The sequence below is a fragment of the Ursus arctos genome, unplaced genomic scaffold (genome assembly GCF_023065955.2).
Source record: "Ursus arctos isolate Adak ecotype North America unplaced genomic scaffold, UrsArc2.0 scaffold_28, whole genome shotgun sequence".
Taxonomy (NCBI): domain Eukaryota; kingdom Metazoa; phylum Chordata; class Mammalia; order Carnivora; family Ursidae; genus Ursus; species Ursus arctos.
The window spans coordinates 1,593,488-1,614,890 of record NW_026622963.1 but is presented as its reverse complement, the minus strand read 5'-3'; the positions used below and the strand labels follow the sequence as shown (position 1 = coordinate 1,614,890).

General features: G+C 40.8%; 1 protein-coding gene across 2 annotated transcripts; it reads left to right on the top strand.

Moving 5' to 3' along the window:
- The first annotated feature begins 695 nt into the window (after positions 1–695).
- On the top strand, positions 696–20,734 carry MTFMT (mitochondrial methionyl-tRNA formyltransferase). Of its 2 annotated transcripts, XM_026478311.4 has the most exons (9): positions 696–952; positions 3,003–3,212; positions 5,109–5,231; positions 6,904–7,006; positions 8,149–8,224; positions 12,286–12,377; positions 17,410–17,488; positions 18,355–18,437; positions 20,306–20,734. In XM_026478311.4, the coding sequence occupies exons 1-9, from the start codon at positions 732–734 to the stop codon at positions 20,501–20,503; spliced, it is 1,185 nt and encodes a 394-aa protein (XP_026334096.2). In that variant the 5' UTR covers positions 696–731; the 3' UTR covers positions 20,504–20,734. The 2 variants fall into 2 exon arrangements, with proteins under 2 accessions (XP_026334096.2, XP_044247902.2); XM_044391967.3 differs by lacking the exon at positions 18,355–18,437 and having other exon boundaries at positions 20,306–20,482.
- The last annotated feature ends 669 nt before the right edge of the window (positions 20,735–21,403 follow it).

The window sequence follows — 21,403 nt, the reverse complement described above, 5'->3', positions numbered from 1 at the left end:
TACAGTTCTTCCGGGGACAGCTTCCCCTGCTGTTTTTCCCTGAAAATCTCCCCTATGGTATTCCTCTGTGGGAGGGAACCCCCAGGATAGGCGCAAGAGTGGGGCCTTAGAGTTATCAGAATGACTGTGAGCAAGTAACTGAACCTCAGTTTCCTCGGGTGCAAAATGGGGACTTCGACTTGCCTAGTACATAAGGATTACCATGAAGACCAAATGGTAAGTATCACAGGCTTTGGAGCAACATGAACTAGCTGTCAGAACCTTAGGTAGGTAATTCCCTTCACTTCACCGAGCCTCGGATTCTCTTCAGTAAAATGGTTGTGATAATATCTACCTTGTATGCTTGATATGAGGATTAACTGAAATAATGGATATAAAATGCTTAGCCAAAGCATGGGATACAGTAAATACTCAGTAAATATTAATTATCATAATTATGTAATAAATGATATTTCATTGTCTGAAAACACATGATTTGCTCCCAAAAGAATTCTTTTGGGGAGACTGGCTGAATTGTGCAAACAAATGCAATAAAAATCATGCTTGAGCCAGCAAATGCCTACAGGAGCTCCAACACAGGCGGGTCACGCCTCCAACCACACAGGCCACGCCTCCAGTCCCTAGCCGACCCCGCCCACCAGCTCCTTCCCCGGCCCCGCCCCTCCGGCCGAGCACGCGCACCCCCCTTCTACCCTGACGCGCCTGCGCAGGATAGCCCGCCCCCGGAGGCGATGAGGGTGCTGGTTCGGCGCTGCTGGGGGCCCAGGCCCGTGGGTGGCGGTCCGAGCGGTAGGCCGATCCCCCAGTGGCGAGCGCTGGCCGGGCTCGGCGGGTCCCCTGGCGCGGAGGATGGCCGGGCCGTCCGAGTCCGCGAGAAGCCGCCCTGGCGGGTGCTCTTCTTCGGCACAGACCATTTCGCCCGCGAGACGCTGCGGGCGCTGCACGCCGCCAGGTACCGGGGCCGGGACTTGGGGGGCCGGGCTGCCGAAGGTGCGGATGCCGAGCCTCTGCGGCCGGCCTCAAGGGTTTGCACTCCTCGTCAGGGAAAGCAGCAGGGCCGGAAGGATCTGGGCCCAGTGTTCGGCGTCTCCGGGCGCCCGTCGGGTTCCTCTGGTCTACACTCCCGCTCCGGGTTCTGTCTCTGTTCTCCAAGCGCTACCGGGCACCCCGCAGTGCGAAGCCGGCACTAGTCGCTTTGCATACATCACCTCTGTCCTCTGCCACCACCTTCTTGCCCCATTTGTGTGTAGGGAACCGGAGCTCTGAGAGGTTAAGCGATTGCCCAAGGTCATCAGCTGAGCAGGTCGGGCCTTGAAACAGGGTCTGACTTCGAAGTCCTCCCCTTCCCACTACCTCCTTCTACCTCCTGTTCATTCATTTGTACCCTCCAGTCCTTTGGGCTTCTTACCAGGCACAGTGCACACCCATGTCTCACTTCTCCGCTCCCCATCTCCTTCCTGTATACAACGGGACCCAGCTTTCTGGGGCTGAAATGAGGACACAGTCCAAAAACGAACTATTCTTAACTGAATAAATTTATAAATCAGAACTCTTAGGTATATATTTAGTATTTCTACGATTTAACAAATGCCATTTACTGGGGGAAGAAAATTGAGGTCCATCCTGTTCTGAAAGTCCGTGCTATATCGCGGCTCGACCCAACTATACTGCTCTGCCTGGCTCGACCCAACTATACTGCTCTGCCTGCCTTCCCCCATCCTCCCATTTGTTATTTTCCCACAGCGTTTTCTCCTGATGCACCCTCAACGCTCATTTGTCATCTCCATCAAGTCCTCCCTACAGATTCTTCACAGCAGCCTCTCCTATTGACATCCCCATCAATCCCCTCAAATCATATTTCTCCCTCCACCATTCTGCTCCGCGCACACACCTTGAAATGCTCCCTTCACACACGTTCCTTTTGCACACCTTCCATGATGTACTGTCCACACGCTGCTTTCCCTAGATTGTCTCCGGAATCCCATGGCGTGTGTTTCTGCCGATGCTTCGCTTAGCAGCCTCATTACTCCTGTGCTTTGTCTTTAGGGCCCTCCTATACACTCCTTTTCTCCTAACTCCTCAACACATGATGCAGTACCGGGTAAATAAACTAACACCCCCTGGGCACTGGACAACGATGCAACAGGTAAAAAGAAAGAGGTAGTACTACATGTACTGCTATGGAATGATGTCCATGGGATATATTTTGGGTTTTTTTTTTTTAATGTATTTATTGGATCAAGGGGCACCTGGGTGGCTCAGCTGGTGAAGCTTCTGCCTTGGGCTCAGGTCCTGATCTCAGGGTGCTGGGATTGAGCCCTGAAGGCTTTCTGCTCAGCAGGGAGTATGCTGCTCCCTCTCCCTCTGCCCTTCCTCCTTGCTTGCCCCACGTGTTTGCTCTTTCTCTCTGTCTAATAAATAAAATCTTTAAAAATAAATAAATAAAATATTTATTGTTTGACTAACACATGGTTGTGGTAAAAATTCAAAAGCTTCAAAGGATATACAGTGAACAATCAGTTCCTTCCACCTCTATCTCCCATTTTCCGTTCCTCTCTTCAGAGACAGCCACTGTTTTCAGTTTCTTATTCTAGAAATGTTTGCTGGATATACAAGCAAATGTATATTTAACCCACTTTTTAAAAAGACTCACATAATAGTAATATAGTATTGTTAAGAGGGGAAAAAACAAAATGCAGAACAGTATATACAATATCCTATTTGTGTAAAACCTCTGTACCATATATGTTTCTGTATGCACAGGAAATTTCTAGAACCATGCTATCCAAACAGTAGCCATTAGCCACATGTGACTCTTTAAATTAGAAATAATTAAAATTAAATAAAAAACAAAAACTCAGTCTCTCAGTTGTATTAGTTTTACTCAATTATCTGCAAATGTTTCATGAATTTAACCGTTAGAGTCCTGTGGAAGTACGTGAAGCAGTTTAGCTTTGAGTCATTGTCCTAACACACATTTTCTTTCAATCTTTCCAACTTAGGGAAAACAAAGAGGAAGAGTTAATCGAAAAGTTGGAGGTGGTCACAGTGCCCTCCCCATCCCCAAAAGGACTGCCGGTGAAGCAGTACGCTGTCCAGTCTCAGCTCCCAGTGTATGAGTGGCCAGATGTGGGATCCGGAGAGTACGACGTTGGAGTGGTAGCTTCATTTGGCCGACTTTTGAGTGAGGCTCTTATTCTTAAATTTCCCTAGTAAGTTTTTTTTTTAAGGGAATACAGTATAGAGCCCTTGGTCTTTATATATGGGCCTGTTGTTAAAATGCTCTGATTTGAATTCTAATTCTGCTTTCATTACTATTTCCTCTTAAGAGAAAAAAATTTGTTAGTGCCATGAATTGTTGAAATGTGTGTTGCTCTTGGTCTGTGGGCTCTCACCCCCCTCCTTTAAATTCCATATAGACGCTGACCGTTCCCAGATGGGTCCCTCCAGTTCACATCTCTCCCCGAACTCCAGGCCCCTGACACCCACCGCCTCCTCCACACTTTGGCTTGGGTGTCTGATAGGCGCCTTACATTTAAGATGTCCTAACCTACATTCTTGAACTTTTGCCCAAAACCTGCTCCTCCCCACATCTTCATCTCCGTAAGTGGCAACTCCACCTTTCTGGTTGTTCAGACTCAAAACCTTTCAGTGGCTCGCGATTCCTTCTCTCACACCACACATCCAGTCCATCAGGAAATCCTATTGGCTCTGCCTTTGAATTCTAGATAGAATTTACCTATTGTTCTGCAGTCCGCCACCCTCCCCCCCTTGTCTGCTGTCCTTGGCCTTCTCAGTCTTACCAACCCAGCAGCCAAAGTGATCCTTTTAAAGCAGAGGTTGACTCATGTCACTGCTCAAAATTCTCTGTTTTTCCATCTCATTCAGAAGTCATCAAAGTCCTTACAGGGCCTATAACAATCTGCCTGCCGGGTTTGGCTCTCTGGCCTCATCTCATGTTACTCCTCAGGTTCGCTCCAGTCGAACCACACTGGCCTCTCTGCTGTTCCTTGAACTTGCAGAACATTTACCTTCTTCAACATACTTACTGTTCCCTCTGCCTGGACTGTCTGCAATATGGCGTATTCCCTTACCTCCTCACGGCTTTGTTCAAGTGTCTCCTTATTGGTAAAACTTTCTGTGACCCCTATGATAACTGTCATCTCCCACCCAGCACTCCTACGCCTTCTCTGCTTTACTTTCCTCCACAGCCCTTAGAACCGTCTGGCAAACTTTTTACACATTTTTATATTGCTTATCTCCCGCTTTTAGCGTGTGAGCCCCCTGAGGGCAGGATTTTCCCTCCTTTGGCTCAGTGTTGCTTGTATGCCCAGCACTCAGAATACGGGCTGTGCTCAGTAAATATTTGTTGGGTGAATGAGACGGGTCTGAACAGTGGAATTTCGAATATAAGACTCGTATACACGCACTCCCAAGTGCATATTCCTGCAGTGGATCCATTATCAAACTAATCACCTTACCTAGTAAGTGATTTACATCGCTCATCTCTGGGCAATAGGTGTGTTGGGATGAACAGGGAAGGTGAATGGCTCATTGGATGGGGATTCAAGAAACTTGTTTTAGGCGTTCTGTGTGCAAACTAAACGAAACAGGGTAATTGGACTAAACTAAAATATTCACATTGTCCATGAGACGCACAGGAGGGTTTGAGTGTTTCTTCTCCTACAATATAAAAGGTATTTTTTGCTTTTATTTAGAAACTCCCAGGGATGCCTGGCTGGCTCAGTCAGTAGAGCGTGTGACTCTTGATCTCAGGGTTGTGGGTTTGAGCCCCATGTTGGGTGTTGAGATTACTTTAAAAGTAAAATCTTTAAAAACTCCCAGACATCACAGACGGTTGTGGGACATCTTTGGGACAGTGAATAGTTGTCCTTTTTCTGTTTTTAATTGAGTTTCATTGGTCTCTTATGGTAAGAGAGTAAACTTAATCTCTGGCTCCCTTTACAGGTGGTATAAGACTACATTCAACTCTTGTTTTTCAGACTTTCTGGGGAAGCATAACGCTGAAAAGTCGCATATTTGTTTAGGTAGCAGGAACGAAATGGTAAAGTCCGCTTGCACACTCATCTCTGCCTTTTCTGCCTCAGTGGCGTCTTGAATGTCCATCCCAGTTGCCTCCCGAGGTGGCGTGGTCCAGCCCCTATAATCCATACCGTGCTTCACGGAGACACAGTTACTGGAGTGACGATTATGCAAATTAGACCTAACAGGTAGACGATATTTTCTTTTCTTGAGACTTTGTGGTTTTGAATGTTGATGTCAGTCTGTTTGGAGGGGACGTGGAAGTGGATGAATGGATGGGGCTCACTAATTCCTCGAACCCCGGAGTGCCTTTCCTTTCTGTCTTGTCCTGGTTTCTGATATAAAATATATGCAGTTTGTGGTTATGTAGTGTCTAAGTCCTTGTGAAATGTTTAACTTGTTAATTGAAATTATATTATTAACAGCTGGATTTCTATAAAAAACCTTGTGTAAATGAAAGATGGATTTTTGGATGTGAGTTTTAATGAATCTTGGTTCTGCTGGCCTTGGTTTCCGTGGTCAAAAAATTTTGGGGGGCGCCTGGGTGGCACAGCGGTTAAGCGTCTGCCTTCAGCTCAGGGCGTGATCCCGGCGTTATGGGATCGAGCCCCACATCAGGCTCTTCCGCTATGAGCCTGCTTCTTCCTCTCCCACTCCCCCTGCTTGTGTTCCCTCTCTCACTGTCTGTCTCTATCTCTGTCAATTAAATAAATAAAATCTTTAAAAAAAAAAAATTGGGGGGAACCTGATTAAGACCACATTGTATGCCAATGTGTAATATAATTTTTTTTTAAAGATTTTATTTATTTATTTGACAGAGACAGACAGCGGGAGAGGGAACACAAGCAGGGGGAGTGGGAGAGGAAGAAGCAGGCTCTTAGTGGAGGAGCCTGATGTGGGGCTCGAACCCAGAACACTGGGATCACGCCCTGAGCCGAAGGCAGACGCTTAACCACTGCGCTACCCAGGCGCCCCCAATGTGTAATATAATTGTCTTAAACATTTAATTTTTTTTATCCTACTGTAGTCTAAAGCAGGATTATATTAAGCCTCTATCTGTCATCACCTAATGTCCCTGTAGAAAACAATTCACAATTTCACAAGAACAACCGTATACCTGGGATTTGCTTTAATTTACTTCAGAAAATGAGAGGGGCAGATGAAATGAGTTGCAAAACTTTGACAATTCTAAACGCTGGGTGATGTTATTTGGGGATTCAGGAGACTATTCTGTCTGTTTTTTGGGGATGTTTGTGGATGTTTTGTGCGTGTTCCATAGTAAGCATTTTATTAAAGCTCATAGGTTAAAAATAGGATTAACAACTACACAGTTAAGTATTTAAAATAAAGCATATTTCTAATGAAAGCTGATAGCCAGTATTTATGGAGCTTGATGTAAAACATAAGACTGTGGGAATGCAGATACACTTGTACTTGCTTATAATCACCAGTGATTATAATCCAGGCAAAACTCTAGTCCTTTGAGAAAGGAAATATAGAAAGAAATCATTATGAATTTCTTAATGGTACTTCCTTGGAAAATAAATTTTTTGCTCCGTGTCTTCATTGTATAAATAGAAACTTTTTAAATGCTATTTATTACTAAAGGTGGAATTATTTGCAACGGTAATTAAATGATATGCAACTTCATACTTTTCTCCTTTAGGAAAAAATTGATTTAAAATCTGAGTACAGGCCAGATTTTGCTTTCCCTTCTTTCAAACTGACGTTTCTCTTTTGCTAATGGCTCCCAGTCAAATCCACAGCCAGGGTTAGACTATCCTTGTGGTATGTAAACACTCATGTCGATAAACCTATTGATCTGAAGAAATGTTGTTATTTGCTTTTGATTTTTGGTAGGTTTGATGTTGGCCCAATCCTCAAGCAGGAAACGGTTCCTGTGCCGCCTAAGAGCACCGCCAAGGAGCTGGAGGCAGTGCTGTCAAGACTGGGGGCCGACATGGTACGGTTCTCTCACGCCCCCTGCTCTGTCCTCGTGTACTAGGTCTCTGAACTGTCGGTGGTGCAAGAACACTTCTGGGATGTGTCATTTTCAGCTTTTTGTTTCTTTTAAGTGATTTCTATCCCTGCTTCCTAAAATCGAGGCTGGCATTTCGCATGTAAATCTTTGGGAAATGTACAGAGAGGGTACTTAATAAACGCTCTCCGGAGACACGGGAGCTTCTGTGCCCCCCCCCCACCATTCCAGTAAGGCCTTGAGACACCCCTTCCCAGTTTCACCCTCCAGTTCCCAGACTCACCCGGCGCCCCTGGCGGACTGACCAACAGCCATTGCCTCGGTGACCCTGCCTGCCTCTCGCTTCTGTGCCTGCGCTGCGGTCGTCGCCGCCGCACGCGCTGGAGTTCTGCTGACTGCTGACTTTGTGTAGCTTGAATCTGCACACAGTCGGGCTGAGTGAGCGCTTACTGATCAAATCAGTGATTTTATGAACTAGTTACTTTTCTGTAGAGGATGGTTTTTCCCCAGCTGTCTAGGTGGTGCTTCCTAATCTAGGCACTCACCTCAGAAACCATATTGTAATAGTGGTTGTCAGTTTTCAAGCACTGGCTCATGGGCCAGGGCTGTTCTGGATCCTCTGTAGGCTTTTTTTTTTTTTAACCTTCCCAAAAAACAAACTTTGAGGTAGCCGTTACTGTCACCAGTGTTTAAGGATGATGACACTGAAGGCCACACAAGTCTAATAACTTTTCCACAATGACACACGAGTAGGTGGTAGTATTGGGATTTGAACCCAGAACTGTGTGACTCCAGAGTACATTCTCCTTCTTTGAGGCTCCACTGCCTTCCCTCCTAGGAGTTAGAGTATGGATTCCTGAGCACACCCTGTCCTGACAAGAAAGGGTTGCAAAGCCAGCCAAGCTCAGCTTCTGGAAGCACATCATTGCTCTGTCCTCTGCAGAGAGCAGCATCTCCTCTGAGACTCCATTGAGGAGACCTGTGTGGTCACAGCTTAAGGCAGTTTACCGCCCTACCCTGCCACGCAGCTCCTTCAGAGCTCTCGATAATGTCATGGTACTGAATGATAATGTATTTCTGCTTTTGTTCTTTTCATCTTGAATATGTTGCTCTCCCCTTTTTTCAAGCTTATTTCGGTTTTGAAAAATTTGCCTGAGAGTTTGAGCAATGGAAGGCAGCAGCCAGCTGAGGGAGTGACACATGGTGAGTGAAGGCTGCAGAGACCCTTACCTCCTTCACAAGCTTTTTGTCTGTCAGAATAACACCTGAACGCTCTGACTTTCCTGGCACATTGCCCTTGATTTTGGCTAAAGAACGAGTGCCCACTTGTATGTCCCTTTCCAAAGAATGGCTGGTATGGTCTCCCCTTCCCTCTTAACATGCAGTCTCTCGAAGGATTGGGAATATTTTCCCTATTCTTTATATTGAAAAGTACCAAACACAGAGGTAAGTTAAAAGATGATGAATACGAGGGCACCTGGGTGGCCCAGTCGATTAAGTATCTGACTCTTGGTTTGGGCTCAGGTGGTGATCTCAGCGTCGTGCGATTGAACCCCATCAGGTTCTGCACTCAGTGGGGAGTCTGCTTTAGACTCTCTCTTCCTCTCCCTTTGTCCCTCCCGCGATCTAAGATAAATAAATCTTTAAGAAAAAAAAAAGGTGACCTATTTAACCCAGACTCCGCAATTAGTAATATTTGGTCATATTTTCTTTCTCTGTATATGTGTTTATTTAGTATATATTTTAAAATTTCTGCTTAATCCTTTGAAAGTGTGCATCATAATTTTTCATTCCTAAATACTTCAGCATGCATCTCTTAAGTGAAATGAATAGTTCCCTAATAGCATCTGATATTCAGTATGTAAATACTCCTAATTGTCCAAAAACTTATTTCCTAGCTGTATAGTTTTTCAAACTAGTATCTAATTATAATTAGATGGTATGTCTCTTTAATCTAGAGTAATTCCTCCATTTTTCCTATCTCTGTGTCATTGACTTTTTGAAGACAATAGGTTAGTTATCTGTTTCATTCCAGTGTTGTGTAACTTGTTTTTCTAGCCTTTGTATTTCTTGTGAATTGGAAATTCTAAAGGCTTGAAGTTTTTGGAAAGAGTATTTCATAGATGAGGCTGTATCCCGGTGGTATTTGTTTCAGTTTGTTGACGTTGTCAAAAGGATGCAGGACCCAACTTTAGGGGGCTCCCACTGGCCAAATTTGGGATGACTTGAGCAGCACAAAGAATTATAAATGTAATTAACTGTAAGTGAAAATCCATGAGTCAAATCATAATTTAAAAAACTCATTTGCCACCATAATTGGAGGTGATTATGGCACCAGCTTCTTACTCTAAAAATTGGTAGAGAAAGAATTAAGCATTGATCCTGCCATTTTAGGATGAACAAAGATTCATCTTCAATTAATGAGGAAAAGCTCTTCTTTACAGAATAATGCCAAATATTAAAGGTAAAAGGAATGGGAAAAATCACCATTTTGCAATCCCTAATGAAATAATTCATTGAGGGAAGAAATACCAACGCATGCCAAAATCATTATGTGAAAGGTTGTTAGAGAACAGGATGTTTGCATGGTGCCAGAGCATTGCCCCACAGCCAACTGCAAAGAGAAAAACAAATCTTTACACTGGACTCAACCAAGTGATCAAACTGGACTTCACCAGCCTTGATGCAGCCTGGTTTTAGGGCTCACTGATGTGACATCTGAAGACTAGAGCTTTGGATGAGAGAGAGGTGACACTTCTCTGGGTATATCCTTTTTTAATTTTATTTTATTTACTTACTTGCCAGAGAGAGCACAAGCAGAGGGAGCATCAGGCAGAGGGAAAGGGAGAAGCAGGGTCCCAGCTGAGCAAGGAGACTGATGTGGGGCTCGATCCCAGGACCCTGAGATCATGACCTGAGCCAAAGGGAGACACTTAACTGACTGAGTCACCCAGGCGCCCCGACATCAACTAGTTTTTGAATCCTGCCTTGCTTTCTTTTATAAGATGTCCCAGATTCACCTTATGAATTCTCTGTCCCATGTTGGAATCAGCCATCTCTCCCTTGTTTGTTTTAGTGTGGGGGAGGGTGGTATTTAGAAATCATCTGGCACAGCAGTGTGTCAGTGGACAAGGTGAGGCATTATATTTTTAAAATAATATTTGAATTCATACCGTTACTGATTCAAATTTTATTTATTTATGATTTTTATTTGAGAGAGAGAGCAGGTGGAGGAGCAGAGGGAGAGGGACAAGCAGACTCCATGCTGAGCATGGAGCCCAGTGTGGGGGCTCAATCCCACAACTCTGAGATCATGACCTGAGCTGAAATCAAGGGTCAGATGCTCAACCAACTGAGCCACCCAGACACCCCCTTATTCGAATTTTGAATTTCAGGGTTTTTCTTATATTTTCTTGTAAACTGAATATCTTTTCAAAAGTTCATACTGACCTATTTATTTAATTGCTAGGCATTAAATAGTTTCAAAATTACAACACCGGTGCTACTATGAACAGTAAAATTTTTGAGTAATATTTCATATTTCTCTGCAGTTTTTTTTTTTTGTGCATAGAATATATCCTCAGAGTGTGCAATCAGAGTACTGTGTGCAGAACTTACTGGAGATGATTATTTTTTCCATGTGGTTTTGTTACCTCGTTTGATATATAGATAGGTTTATTTGTTTCAGTTTGTATTCAATTTTCAGAGTTGCTTTTCTCTTTATGATTAAATTTTATTTTTTGAATCCTATAAAACATTTGCATGATTAAAAAATTTAAGCTGTCTGAGAAAGTATACTCAGAGAGCCTCACTTCCATCCCTAGCTGCTGCTCCCTATTTCCCTCCCTCTGTGTATGAGTAATTTTTATGAGTTTCTGATTTAGCTTTCCAGTTGTCTCCTTTTCTCAAAATAAGCAAATACCACATATTTTTACATTGATTTTTCCTTCATTCTTTCACAAAAGGTGGCATAAACTATATACTATTTTGTACCTTTGGTCTTCAGGTTTTTTGTTTGGTTGGGTTTTTTTTGTTTTTTGTTTTTTGGGGTTTTTTTGTTTTTACTTAACAGTGTACCCTGGAAATCCTTTCCTATCAGTTAGAGATTTTCCTTGTTCCTTTTTATGGCAGCATCGTTCTCACTTGCGGGGCTGTATCATCATTTATTCAACAGATCCCCTGTTGATGGACATTTTGATGGTTCCCATACTTGCTGTTTCAAATAATGCCGTTATAAATAACTTGAAGCATATGTTACTTCCAAATCAAATAGTCAAGAAATTGCATCTTGGAGTAGTTTTAATTTACATTACTCCTGTGAGTGAGGTCGAAGATCTTTTTGTATGTTTAAAGACTACTTGTATTTCTTTTTTCCGGGAAGGAACATTATATCTTTTGCCCATTTTTCTATCACATTTTTGATCTTTTTCTTCTCAGTTTTTAGGAGTACTTTATATGATAGTTATAAATAAATCTACATAATAGATATAAAGTAGTCCTGGATATAATATTATTATATTAATATTGCATAGATACATATTTTAGATTAACATGTAATTACACATTTTATATTTGTTATAAATAGATCCAAAGTATTGTGATAAAATTACAAATACTTTCAGGTTTTTGTTGTTGTTGTGTTGTTTTTTAAGTAATCTCTACACTCAACATGGGGCTTGAACTTACAAACCCAAGATTGAGAGTCACATGCTCTACCAACTGAGCCAGCCAGGTGCCCCCATCATTTGTTTTTAGATTTGATTTATGAGCTTTCTTTTTGTCTTTTAAAAGCTTATTTTTATGTAGTCATCCTTGTCATTCTTTTCTTTAATTGCCTCTGGATTTTGAGTCATTGTTAGAAGGGCTTTTTCAGCCATTTTTCTTTTACTATTTGTATGATTGATTTATTTTTACTTTATATTATGGAAAATTTCAAACATACACAAAAGTTGAGAAAATAATACAGGTTCTCTTGTATCATTCAGCATCAGTAGTTACCAGTTCAAGGGCGCCTGGGTGGCTCAGTCTGTTAAGCGTCTGCCTTCCGCTCAGGTCATGATCCCAAGGTCCTGGGGTGGAGCCCCACATCAGGCTCCCTGCTTAGAGAGGAGCCTGCTTTTCCCTGTCTCTCTGCTCCTCCCCCGCCTGTGCTCTCTCTCTCTTACTCTCTCTCAAATAAATAAATAAAATCTTTAAAAAATATAGTTACCAGTTCATGGATGTCAAACCTGATATTTATTCTTGCTCTTGGCTTTATCTTGTAGCCCCTAAGATTTCTGCTGGTACCAGCTGTATAAAATGGGAGGAACAAACTTCAGAGCAAATAATCAGACTTCATCGTGCCATTGGAACTATAGTAAGTTGGAAGTCAGATTGCAGTTTTACCTAATTGTCTGTGTGCATGTGTAATTTATTTTCAAAATATTTTTATTTAGGAATGAATTTCAAACCAAACCTAAGAATCCTGAAATTCATTTTATTCTTAAAACTTTTAATCTGATAAAATATACATAAATTTCCCATTTTAACAGTTTTTAAGTGCATAAATCAGTAGCATTCAGTACATTCATATCATTGTACAACCATTGCCACTATCCATCTCCAGAACTTTTTCATCATCCCAAACTGAAACTCTGTACCCACCGAACAATAAATCCCCCAACCCCCTTCCCACAGTCCCTGGTAACCACTGTCCTACTTTTTGTGTCTTAGAATTTGCTTATTCTAGGTACTTCATATAAGTGGAATCATACAATCTTTGTCTTTTTGTGTCTGGCTTATTTCATCATTAGCATAATGTCTTTAAGGTTCATCTGTGCTGTACCATGTATCAGAATGTCGTTCCTTTTTAAGTCAGAAAAATATTCCATTGTATGTGTATATACCACACTTTGTGTATCCATTCATCAGTCAGCAGAGGTTTGGTTGTTTCCCCCTTTTGGCTATTGTGAATAATGCTGCTGTGAACATTGGTGTACAAATACGTTTGAGTACTTGCTTTCAAAAGTTCTTTTGTGTATATGAAATTCGTTTTTTAAGTATTCTTTAAACTTCAAGTTTTTATATGGGCCTTAGAATTCACCAAGCATTTAAAAAAAAAATATATATATATATAATAAAATAAATATATATTTTATATATATATAAAATAAATATATATTTCATATATAAATAAAATAAATAAAAATATATATATATATTGCAGTTTCCCATAACCAAGTTTTATTACCCATTTCATAGATGAGAGGAATGAAAGTGAAGCAGTGAACTTCAGGGTGCCCCATTACAAAATAATGAACCTAAATCCCCTAACACCTAATCCAGTGCTTTTTCCAGTATGTCTTTCTGCCCATAGCCAATTTTTTACAACTGAATTCTTAAATCCTCAGTTTCTACAGGTGGTACACAAAATGGAGTTGTAACTGTAACTTATTTATTAAATGTTTATACATATAGTATTTATTAAGTACCTATTAAAATATCTGGGGCGCCTGGCTGGCTCAGTCGGTGGAGTATATGACTCTTGATCTCAGGGTTGTAAGTTCAAGCCCCACATTGAGGGTGTAGAGATTACTTAAAATCTTTTTTAAAAATTAAAAAAATACTTATTAAAAAACCTGAGTTAAATTCTCAGTTCTTTGACAAATGTATTGGGTTTTTTCCCCTTCATTTTGATAGCCTCTTGCATTGGTTGAACTTGGGGCCTACCAAGCGTGGGGTTTTTAATGGGTCACCTGTTATTAACATTAAGATGGAGACCTGCCACTGAATATCTAGCCTGCCAGGTTCTTCAGTGAGGGTCACAACCTCACATGTGGGTATCACCTGAAAAAAGAAACAATACAGAATCAGACTGCAAAGGAATAAGTAAAAATCTATGTGCAGATGACATGATCTTATATACAGAAAATCATAAAGAATCCAAAGGAAACTTTTAGAGCCAATAAGCAGTAAAGAAGACCTAATTGTTCATGGGGTGGAAGACTTAATAACACTGTTCCCCAAATTGATCCACAGATTCAACCCAATTCCTATAAAAATCCCAGTTGACGTCTTTACAGAAATTGACAAGGTGATCCTAAAATTCATATGGAATCCCAAGAGACCCAGAATAGCCAAAAAATCTTGAAAAAGAACGACAAAGAACTCACCGTTCCTAATTTCAAAACTTACTACAAAGCTACAGTAATGAAGACAATGGGATACTGACATAAGGGTAGACCTATTTCTCAGTGGAATAGAATTGAGAGCCCAGAAATAAACCTGCAAGTTTATGCTCAATCAGTTTTTGATAAGGGTACGAACATAGTTTGATAGGGAAAGAATAGTCTTTTTAACACATGGTGCTTGGACAACTGGATATCTGCAATTAAAAGAAATAAATTTGGATTCCTACCTCACAAACTCCAAATCAATCAGAGACCTAAATTAAGAGCTAAAATGATAAGATTCTTGGAAGAAAACATAGGGGTAAATCTTCATGAACTGGAATCATTCTTAGATGGCTCTTAGATAGGTTGCCTACAGCCTAAGCAACCAAACGAAAACTACAGAAGTTAGACTCGAAAATTAAAAACTGTTGGGGCTTCAAAGAACACTATCAAGAATATGAAGAGACAGCCAATAGAATGGAAGAAAATATTTGTAGATCATATATCTGGTAATAGTCTAGTATCCAGAATGTGTAAGGATCTCTTACAACTCTACAACAAAAGACAAATGTGATTAGAAAATCGGCAAAGCATCTGAATAGATATTTCTTCCAAGAAGATCTATAAATGGCCACTAAACACATGAAAAGATGATCACTTTCATTAGTCATTAGGGAAATGCAAATCAAAACTGTACAGAGATACTGCTTCACACCCACTAGGATTGCTCTAATTAAAAAAAAAACAGACAATAACAAGTGTTGACAAGGATGCGGAGAAATTTGGAACCCTCATACATTGTTGGGGGGAATGCAGACTGGTGCCGCTGCTGTGGAAAAATAGTTGGACAGTTCCTCAAAGTTTAACACAGGTGCCTGGCTGGTTCAGTCTGTTGAGTGTGCAACTCTTGATCTTGGGGTTGTGAGTTCAAGCCACATGTTGGGTGTAGAGATTACTTAAAAATAAAATCTTAAAAAAGTTAAACACAGTTACATTACCATATAATGATCCTTATCTTCTGCAATTCACCTTTCTTCTCCACTGAGAAAAAGCCTGTGCTCTAACAGAATGAGGACTTAGGAGCCAGAAAGTGAAATTTGATTCCTAGAGCTGCTGTTTACTAACCAAGAGCAAAACTCGTATCTTCTCTGGGTTTCTGCTTTTTTACGTCTAAAACAGGGTTAATGACCATGTCCACAACTGCCAAGATCAAAGGAGATAAACCTTGTGAATTAAATCCATGCAAACCTATGATTTTGACAGTAATGATGGTGATAGTGAAATGACCCTATTCTTAGCATCCCTTTCCTTTCTGCAGTGCTGATGATAAGGTGAGGATGAGCTTTACCCTCCTCAAGAACAAGGAGTGTATATTCCGAACAAGAACTATATGCCTGGCATATTTATAACTCTCAGTAAATGGAAACCTTTCTCTAGTCAGCATGTTTCGAAAGTATTTTGAGTTCTTTAAGAGAAAAGTTACACATGTAAAAATTGTTTCATAGCTTTTACTAGAAGCAGGGGAAAGAAAAATAAGCCAGCAAATTATAGAAGAGGATATTGTACCAAAACATGTCTTATGTAAGATCGTGAACATCTATGAACTTTTCTTCAAATTTATTTAATTTTTTGATGTCATGTTCAAATCTTTGAAACAATCTAACTCTTCTGAAAATCAAATGTCCTTTTTAGGGGAGGCCATAAAGAGAGCATTGAGCTGAGAATGAGAAAACCTGGATTCTGGTCCTAGGCTCTACCTATGTCTAAACTTGGGAAAAAAGCTGCATTTCTCTGGGCCTCACTTTCCTTGTCTATGAAATAGAAGATTGAGCTACAGTCTGAAAATAAATGTATTTACTTCAGGAATTTGAGAGAACTTACTTCCTGGTAACATGTTAATTTTAATTAGTCTGAAATCAAAATGTGACGAAAGTGGCATTTCACATTATGGGGAAGGGTCAGATGGATTGCCCAGTAAATAGGGTTGGGACAGCCGAACTGGTTAGCTATTAGAGGGGGAGGCCCTTAAATCCTGCCTTTGAAAGTCAAAATAAAATCTAGACGGATCAAGCATTTAAGTGTAAAAGAGCAAAACCACAAAGAACTGAGGGAAAAGCACAGTTGAATAATTTTATAACATTTAATAATCTTAAAATAACATTAAATAATCTTAATGTCTAATAGTCCTTTTTAAGCTTGACGTGAACTGCTAGATCCATGAGAGGAAAAACTGGCTATTATTACTCCATAAAAATAAAAAATTAGGCACAGGAAAAAAATTACCCCAGATTAAAAGTTCATACACTGGGCAACATTGCTATTAATAGTAGCAAGAAATTGAAAATAATTGAAACGTCCATCATAAAGGTATTGTTTGCATAAATTACGGTACAGTCAAAATGGGAGTCCTGTGCCACAGATATGCACGCACTGATGAAAGTTGTCTGTGCTTCATTGTTAGGAAAAAAGTTCCTTGTAAGAGTACGTTCTGGATTATTGTAATATTTGCAGAAAAAAAATACAAGGATATACACATCAGATTGTTAACAGTGGTTACTTCTGGGGATGGGAATACAGAATAAGTTCTAAATTTTTTTAAACTTTTTTTTAAGTTTTATTAAAGTATCTTTACACCCAACACGGGACTCAAACTCACAACCCCAAGTTCGAGAGTCACAAGCTCCTCTGACTGAGCTAGCCAGGCACCCCTACTTTATAAATTTTTTAACATAATTGTTGTAGTGCTTGTATTTTTTAGAATGAGCATAAATTTAAATTAGAAATATTAATAAAGATACGAACATTGATTTTTAAAATAGTGTTTACGACCTTATCAATTTTGGAGACTGACGTAGAGGGTCACATCTGTGTTCTGTTTCATAAGATTTAGAGACTCAGTTCCCAATTCTTCTGTGACTGGGAGAGAAGTCAGACCAAATTAAGGCAAAATAGTAGTTAAAAAGGGTTTGGGGGGGCGCCTGGGTGGCACAGCGGTTGGGCGTCTGCCTTCGGCTCAGGGCGTGATCCCGGCGTTATGGGATCGAGCCCCACATCAGGCTCCTCTGCTATGAGCCTGCTTCTTCCTCTCCAACTCCCCCTGCTTGTGTTCCTTCTCTCGCTGGCTGTCTATCTCTGTCAAATAAATAAATAAAATCTTTAAAAAAAAAAAAAAGAAAAGAAAAGGGTTTGGGGGTTGAGTGTATTCCATTATCATACGTTCTTTAATTTTCTTTGCAGATTCCGTTGCAGACTCTCTGGATGGATAATACCATTAAACTTCTGGATTTGGTAGAAGTTAATAGTTCAGTCCTCACCGGTACTAACTTTTGAGTAGCTGATCTGGAAAATGTTTTCATTATGTATACTCTATTTGAAAATGTGTCACCATAGGTCACATTTATTAAAAAGAAGGATGCTTTTAGTTTATGTCAGTTCAGTAATGATAATACTTTCCACTCATTGATTGTCTTATTCTTTGCAGTGTCCGTTCACATGTATTTTTTCATTCAGTCATCCTAAGAATGTGGGAAGTAGGCAAAGCACTGTTGCTAACCCATTTTAAGCTCTGTGGTGTCCTACACTGAGGATTTCAGGGAGTGCAGAATGACTTGGTCAGTTTCATTCTGCTGAACATAGTAATGAAAATCCCTGCACATCTCAGCAAGAATCCTAGGCCAGGGTGTAGCATCTCATGATGTAGTCCATTCTGAGGCCCATCAGTGCCTTCCCAATATGGTGGACTGAAGGAGTGGGAGCCACAGAGGGAGTTGGTCAGCTCAGAGGGAGTCGGAGTTCCCCAGGAATCTAAGAATTGGGATTTGTTGGGTCATGGATGGAAGGGCCAGCTTAGATCCTAAGCTTCTTGTATACCTCTCCACTGGTAGGTAGTTACTTCCCCCAAATGGTCAAAAGTTCTAGATTCGACATTTTTAGGTTGATCTTTGGTAAAGGACTTTGGGTAAAGGACTGGTAAGTTCCTATGTGTATGGAAAGCTTCCCTTTGGGTTTGAGATGCACACAGAGCACCATGGCTCCATCGTAAGCAGAGTCCGGGCATCAGCAGGTATGCCCTCCAGTATTAGTACTGCCTCCTGGGATGTTTTTTGATTTTTAAGCACCATGAAGTCACATAATTATTAACTCTCATATCCCTCTCTTCCCTCCCCCCCCCCAATTCTTTAGATCCAAAATTAAGAGGACAACCTGTTTTTCCAGGATTAGTAATATACCACAAAAAGTCACAAATACTGCTGGTTTGTTGCAAGGTACATTCCTTTAGTTTTAAACTGTACGCGTTTTACTGAGTCTACAGTTTATCATTTTTAGTTAAACTTCACTCAACCTTATCAGATTGAGCCAATGGACAGTTTAATTTTCTTAATTTTTGAAAGTGATGAAGTTTTACCAAGGCATTATTACTGAAAGAAGATTCAGTAACTTTGGTGCTTTCTTAAAAGAAACTTGTATATTCTCAGTAGTCCAATTTAATTAACAAATTCTTGTTAATAACTAACAAGTCTTGTTTTTTTTTTTTTAAGATTTTATTTATTCGACAGAGATAGAGACAGCCAGCGAGAGAGGGAACACAAGCAGGGGGAGCGGGAGAGGAAGAAGCAGGCTCATAGCGGAAGAGCCTGATGTGGGGCTCGATCCCATAATGCCGGGATCACGCCCTGAGCCGAAGGCAGACGCTTAACCGCTGTGCCACCCAGGCGCCCCTAACAAGTCTTGTTTAACTAGCAACTCCTCTTGTTAACGTGGTGATCGCAGAAGATGGCCATAGCAGGGTATCTAGCTGCACTGCTACAGTGCAGGTATCCTACTTGCTTTTACCGTTTGAGAGTGGTTAAAGAGGAGATGTCTTTTTTTTTTTTTTTCATTTTTGGTTTTATTTTTATTATTATTTTTTTTAATAATGATTTTTTATTATATTATGTTAGTCACCATACAGTACATCCCCGGTTTTCGATGTAAGGCTTGATGATTCATTAGTTGTGTATAACACCCAGTGCACCATGCAATACGTGCCCTCTTTACTACCCATCACCGGTCTATCCCATTCCCCCACCCCCCTCCCCTCTGTAGCCCTCAGTTTGTTTCTCATAGTCCATAGTCTCTCATGTTTCATTCCCCCTTCTGATTACCCCCCTTTCTTTATCCCTTTCTTCCCCTACTGATCATTCTAGTTCTTATGTTCCATAGATGAGAGAAATCATATGATAGTTGTCTTTCTCTGCTTGACTTATTTCACTTAGCATTATCTCCTCCAGTGCCGTCCGTGTTGCAGCAAATGTTGAGAACTCGTTCTTTCTGATTGCTGAGTAATATTCCATTGTATATATGGACCACAACTTCTTAATCCAGTCATCTGTTGAAGGGCATCTCGGCTTAAAGAGGAGATGTCTTAACCTATTTAAATGACTTTAGAACCATTATTATTTTACGACAGTGGCCTGAGAAATGTTCCACATTTCTTCCATTTCCTGATATTTTCCTTCATATGGTGTTTATGTGCGATGTTTCGTGCTCAAGGGGCCGTGTGTAAAGTGTGTGATAGGGTGAGCTGACCTACACAGAGTGTAGATACAGAGCTCCCACATCAGGCCTGTCTTCATCTTTCTTCAGCTTGTTCTTGAACAGGGTGGGGTGCATGTGTTTGCTCTCATAGAAGAAGCTGGGGTTGTCTGAACACATAGTTTAAGTCCCACCAGTTATGTCACCTCGGACAAATCGCTCACCTCTTTGCGCATGTTTTCTCTTCTAAAATCAATTTTCTCTGGGGATAATACTGGATCTGTCTACTTTTAGAGCGGTTCTATTTTTGATGACCAGTCATAATAAGATACATGGCCATATTCTGAAAACTGAAGTACCATGCCAATAGGACACCACTGCTTTATTCTGCCCCCTTTATGTTTAAATAAGTTTAATTTATACAGGTCTGTACATTTGTTATCACTCAGTAATAAACTTAGAGTCAAAGAATCATATGTGTTACTTAGTACAGTGCTATCTGCAGCTAGGTGTTTGGTAAAGGTCTGTAGGTTTGTTTTCATGATAAAAGTTGCATAAGCTAAAATTGACCACCAGTTTCGCCACCACTGCCTGCTCACTGTGTGTCTTTTGCCCTTAGGATGGCTGGATTGGTGTCCGGTCAGTGATGCTGAAGAAAACACTAACAGCTCCTGATTTCTACAATGGGTACCTGCACCCCTGGTACCAGAACGACTCCCAGGCTCAGCCAAGCCAGTGCAGATTTCAGACTCTCAGACTTCCAACAAAGAAGAAGCAGGGGAAAAAAATTGTTGCTATGCAACAGTGCATTAAGTAGTTAGGAAGTAGATGGACAAGAACCTACTGCAGATTTGTAATTTATTAAAAGCCTTACTTACAAGGAATTACCTTGACTATCAAAGATGACACTGTTGGAGGGAAAAGAAAGAAGATTATTGTCAAAAAGATGAATTACCTCACTTCCCAGTTTTTGTTTAACAGTAGTTAAAAACCGCTTTTTCTATTTGAATAACAAAAAGATCCCTAAATAAAATTTTTATTTATAATGTGAAACTCAAGGAGATTTTATCTTTCCCTAAAAACAAATGCAGCTAACTAGTAACTAGTACACACACGCACACACACACACTCACTCACCCCTACTGAATAGAGGTTCTTTAAAAAAAGTGCATCTCCCAAAGATACAGACGTAGTGAAGAGAAGGGCCATATGCACCCCAATGTTCATAGCAGCAATGTCCACAATAGCTAAATCGTGGAAGGAGCCGAGATGCCCTTCAACAGACGACTGGATTAAGAAGTTGTGGTCCATATATACAATGGAATATTACTCAGCTATCAGAAAGAACGAGTTCTCAACATTTGCTACAACATGGACAGCACTGGAGGAGATAATGCTAAGTGAAATAAGTCAAGCAGAGAAAGACAACTATCATATGATTTCTCTCATCTATGGAACATAAGAACTAGGATGATCGGTAGGGGAAGAAAGGGATAAAGAAAGGGGGGGTAATCAGAGGGGGAATGAAACATGAGAGACTATGGACTATGAGAAACAAACTGAGGACTTCAGAGGGGAGGGGGGTGGGGGAATGGGATAGACTGGTGATGGGTAGTAAGGAGGGCACGTATTGCATGGTGCACTGGGTGTTATACACAACTAATGAATCATCGAGCCTTACATCGGAAACCGGGGATGTACTGTATGGTGACTAACA

Bases quoted from the DNA above. Each gene is read 5' to 3' on its own strand.
- MTFMT (XM_026478311.4), top strand. From the start codon at position 732: ATGAGGGTGCTGGTTCGGCGCTGCTGGGGGCCCAGGCCCGTGGGTGGC. The intron at 12,378-17,409 runs GTAAGTTGGAAG...TTTTCTTTGCAG, and splicing joins ATCGTGCCATTGGAACTATA to ATTCCGTTGCAGACTCTCTG. The intron at 17,489-18,354 runs GTACTAACTTTT...CCAATTCTTTAG, and splicing joins TAATAGTTCAGTCCTCACCG to ATCCAAAATTAAGAGGACAA.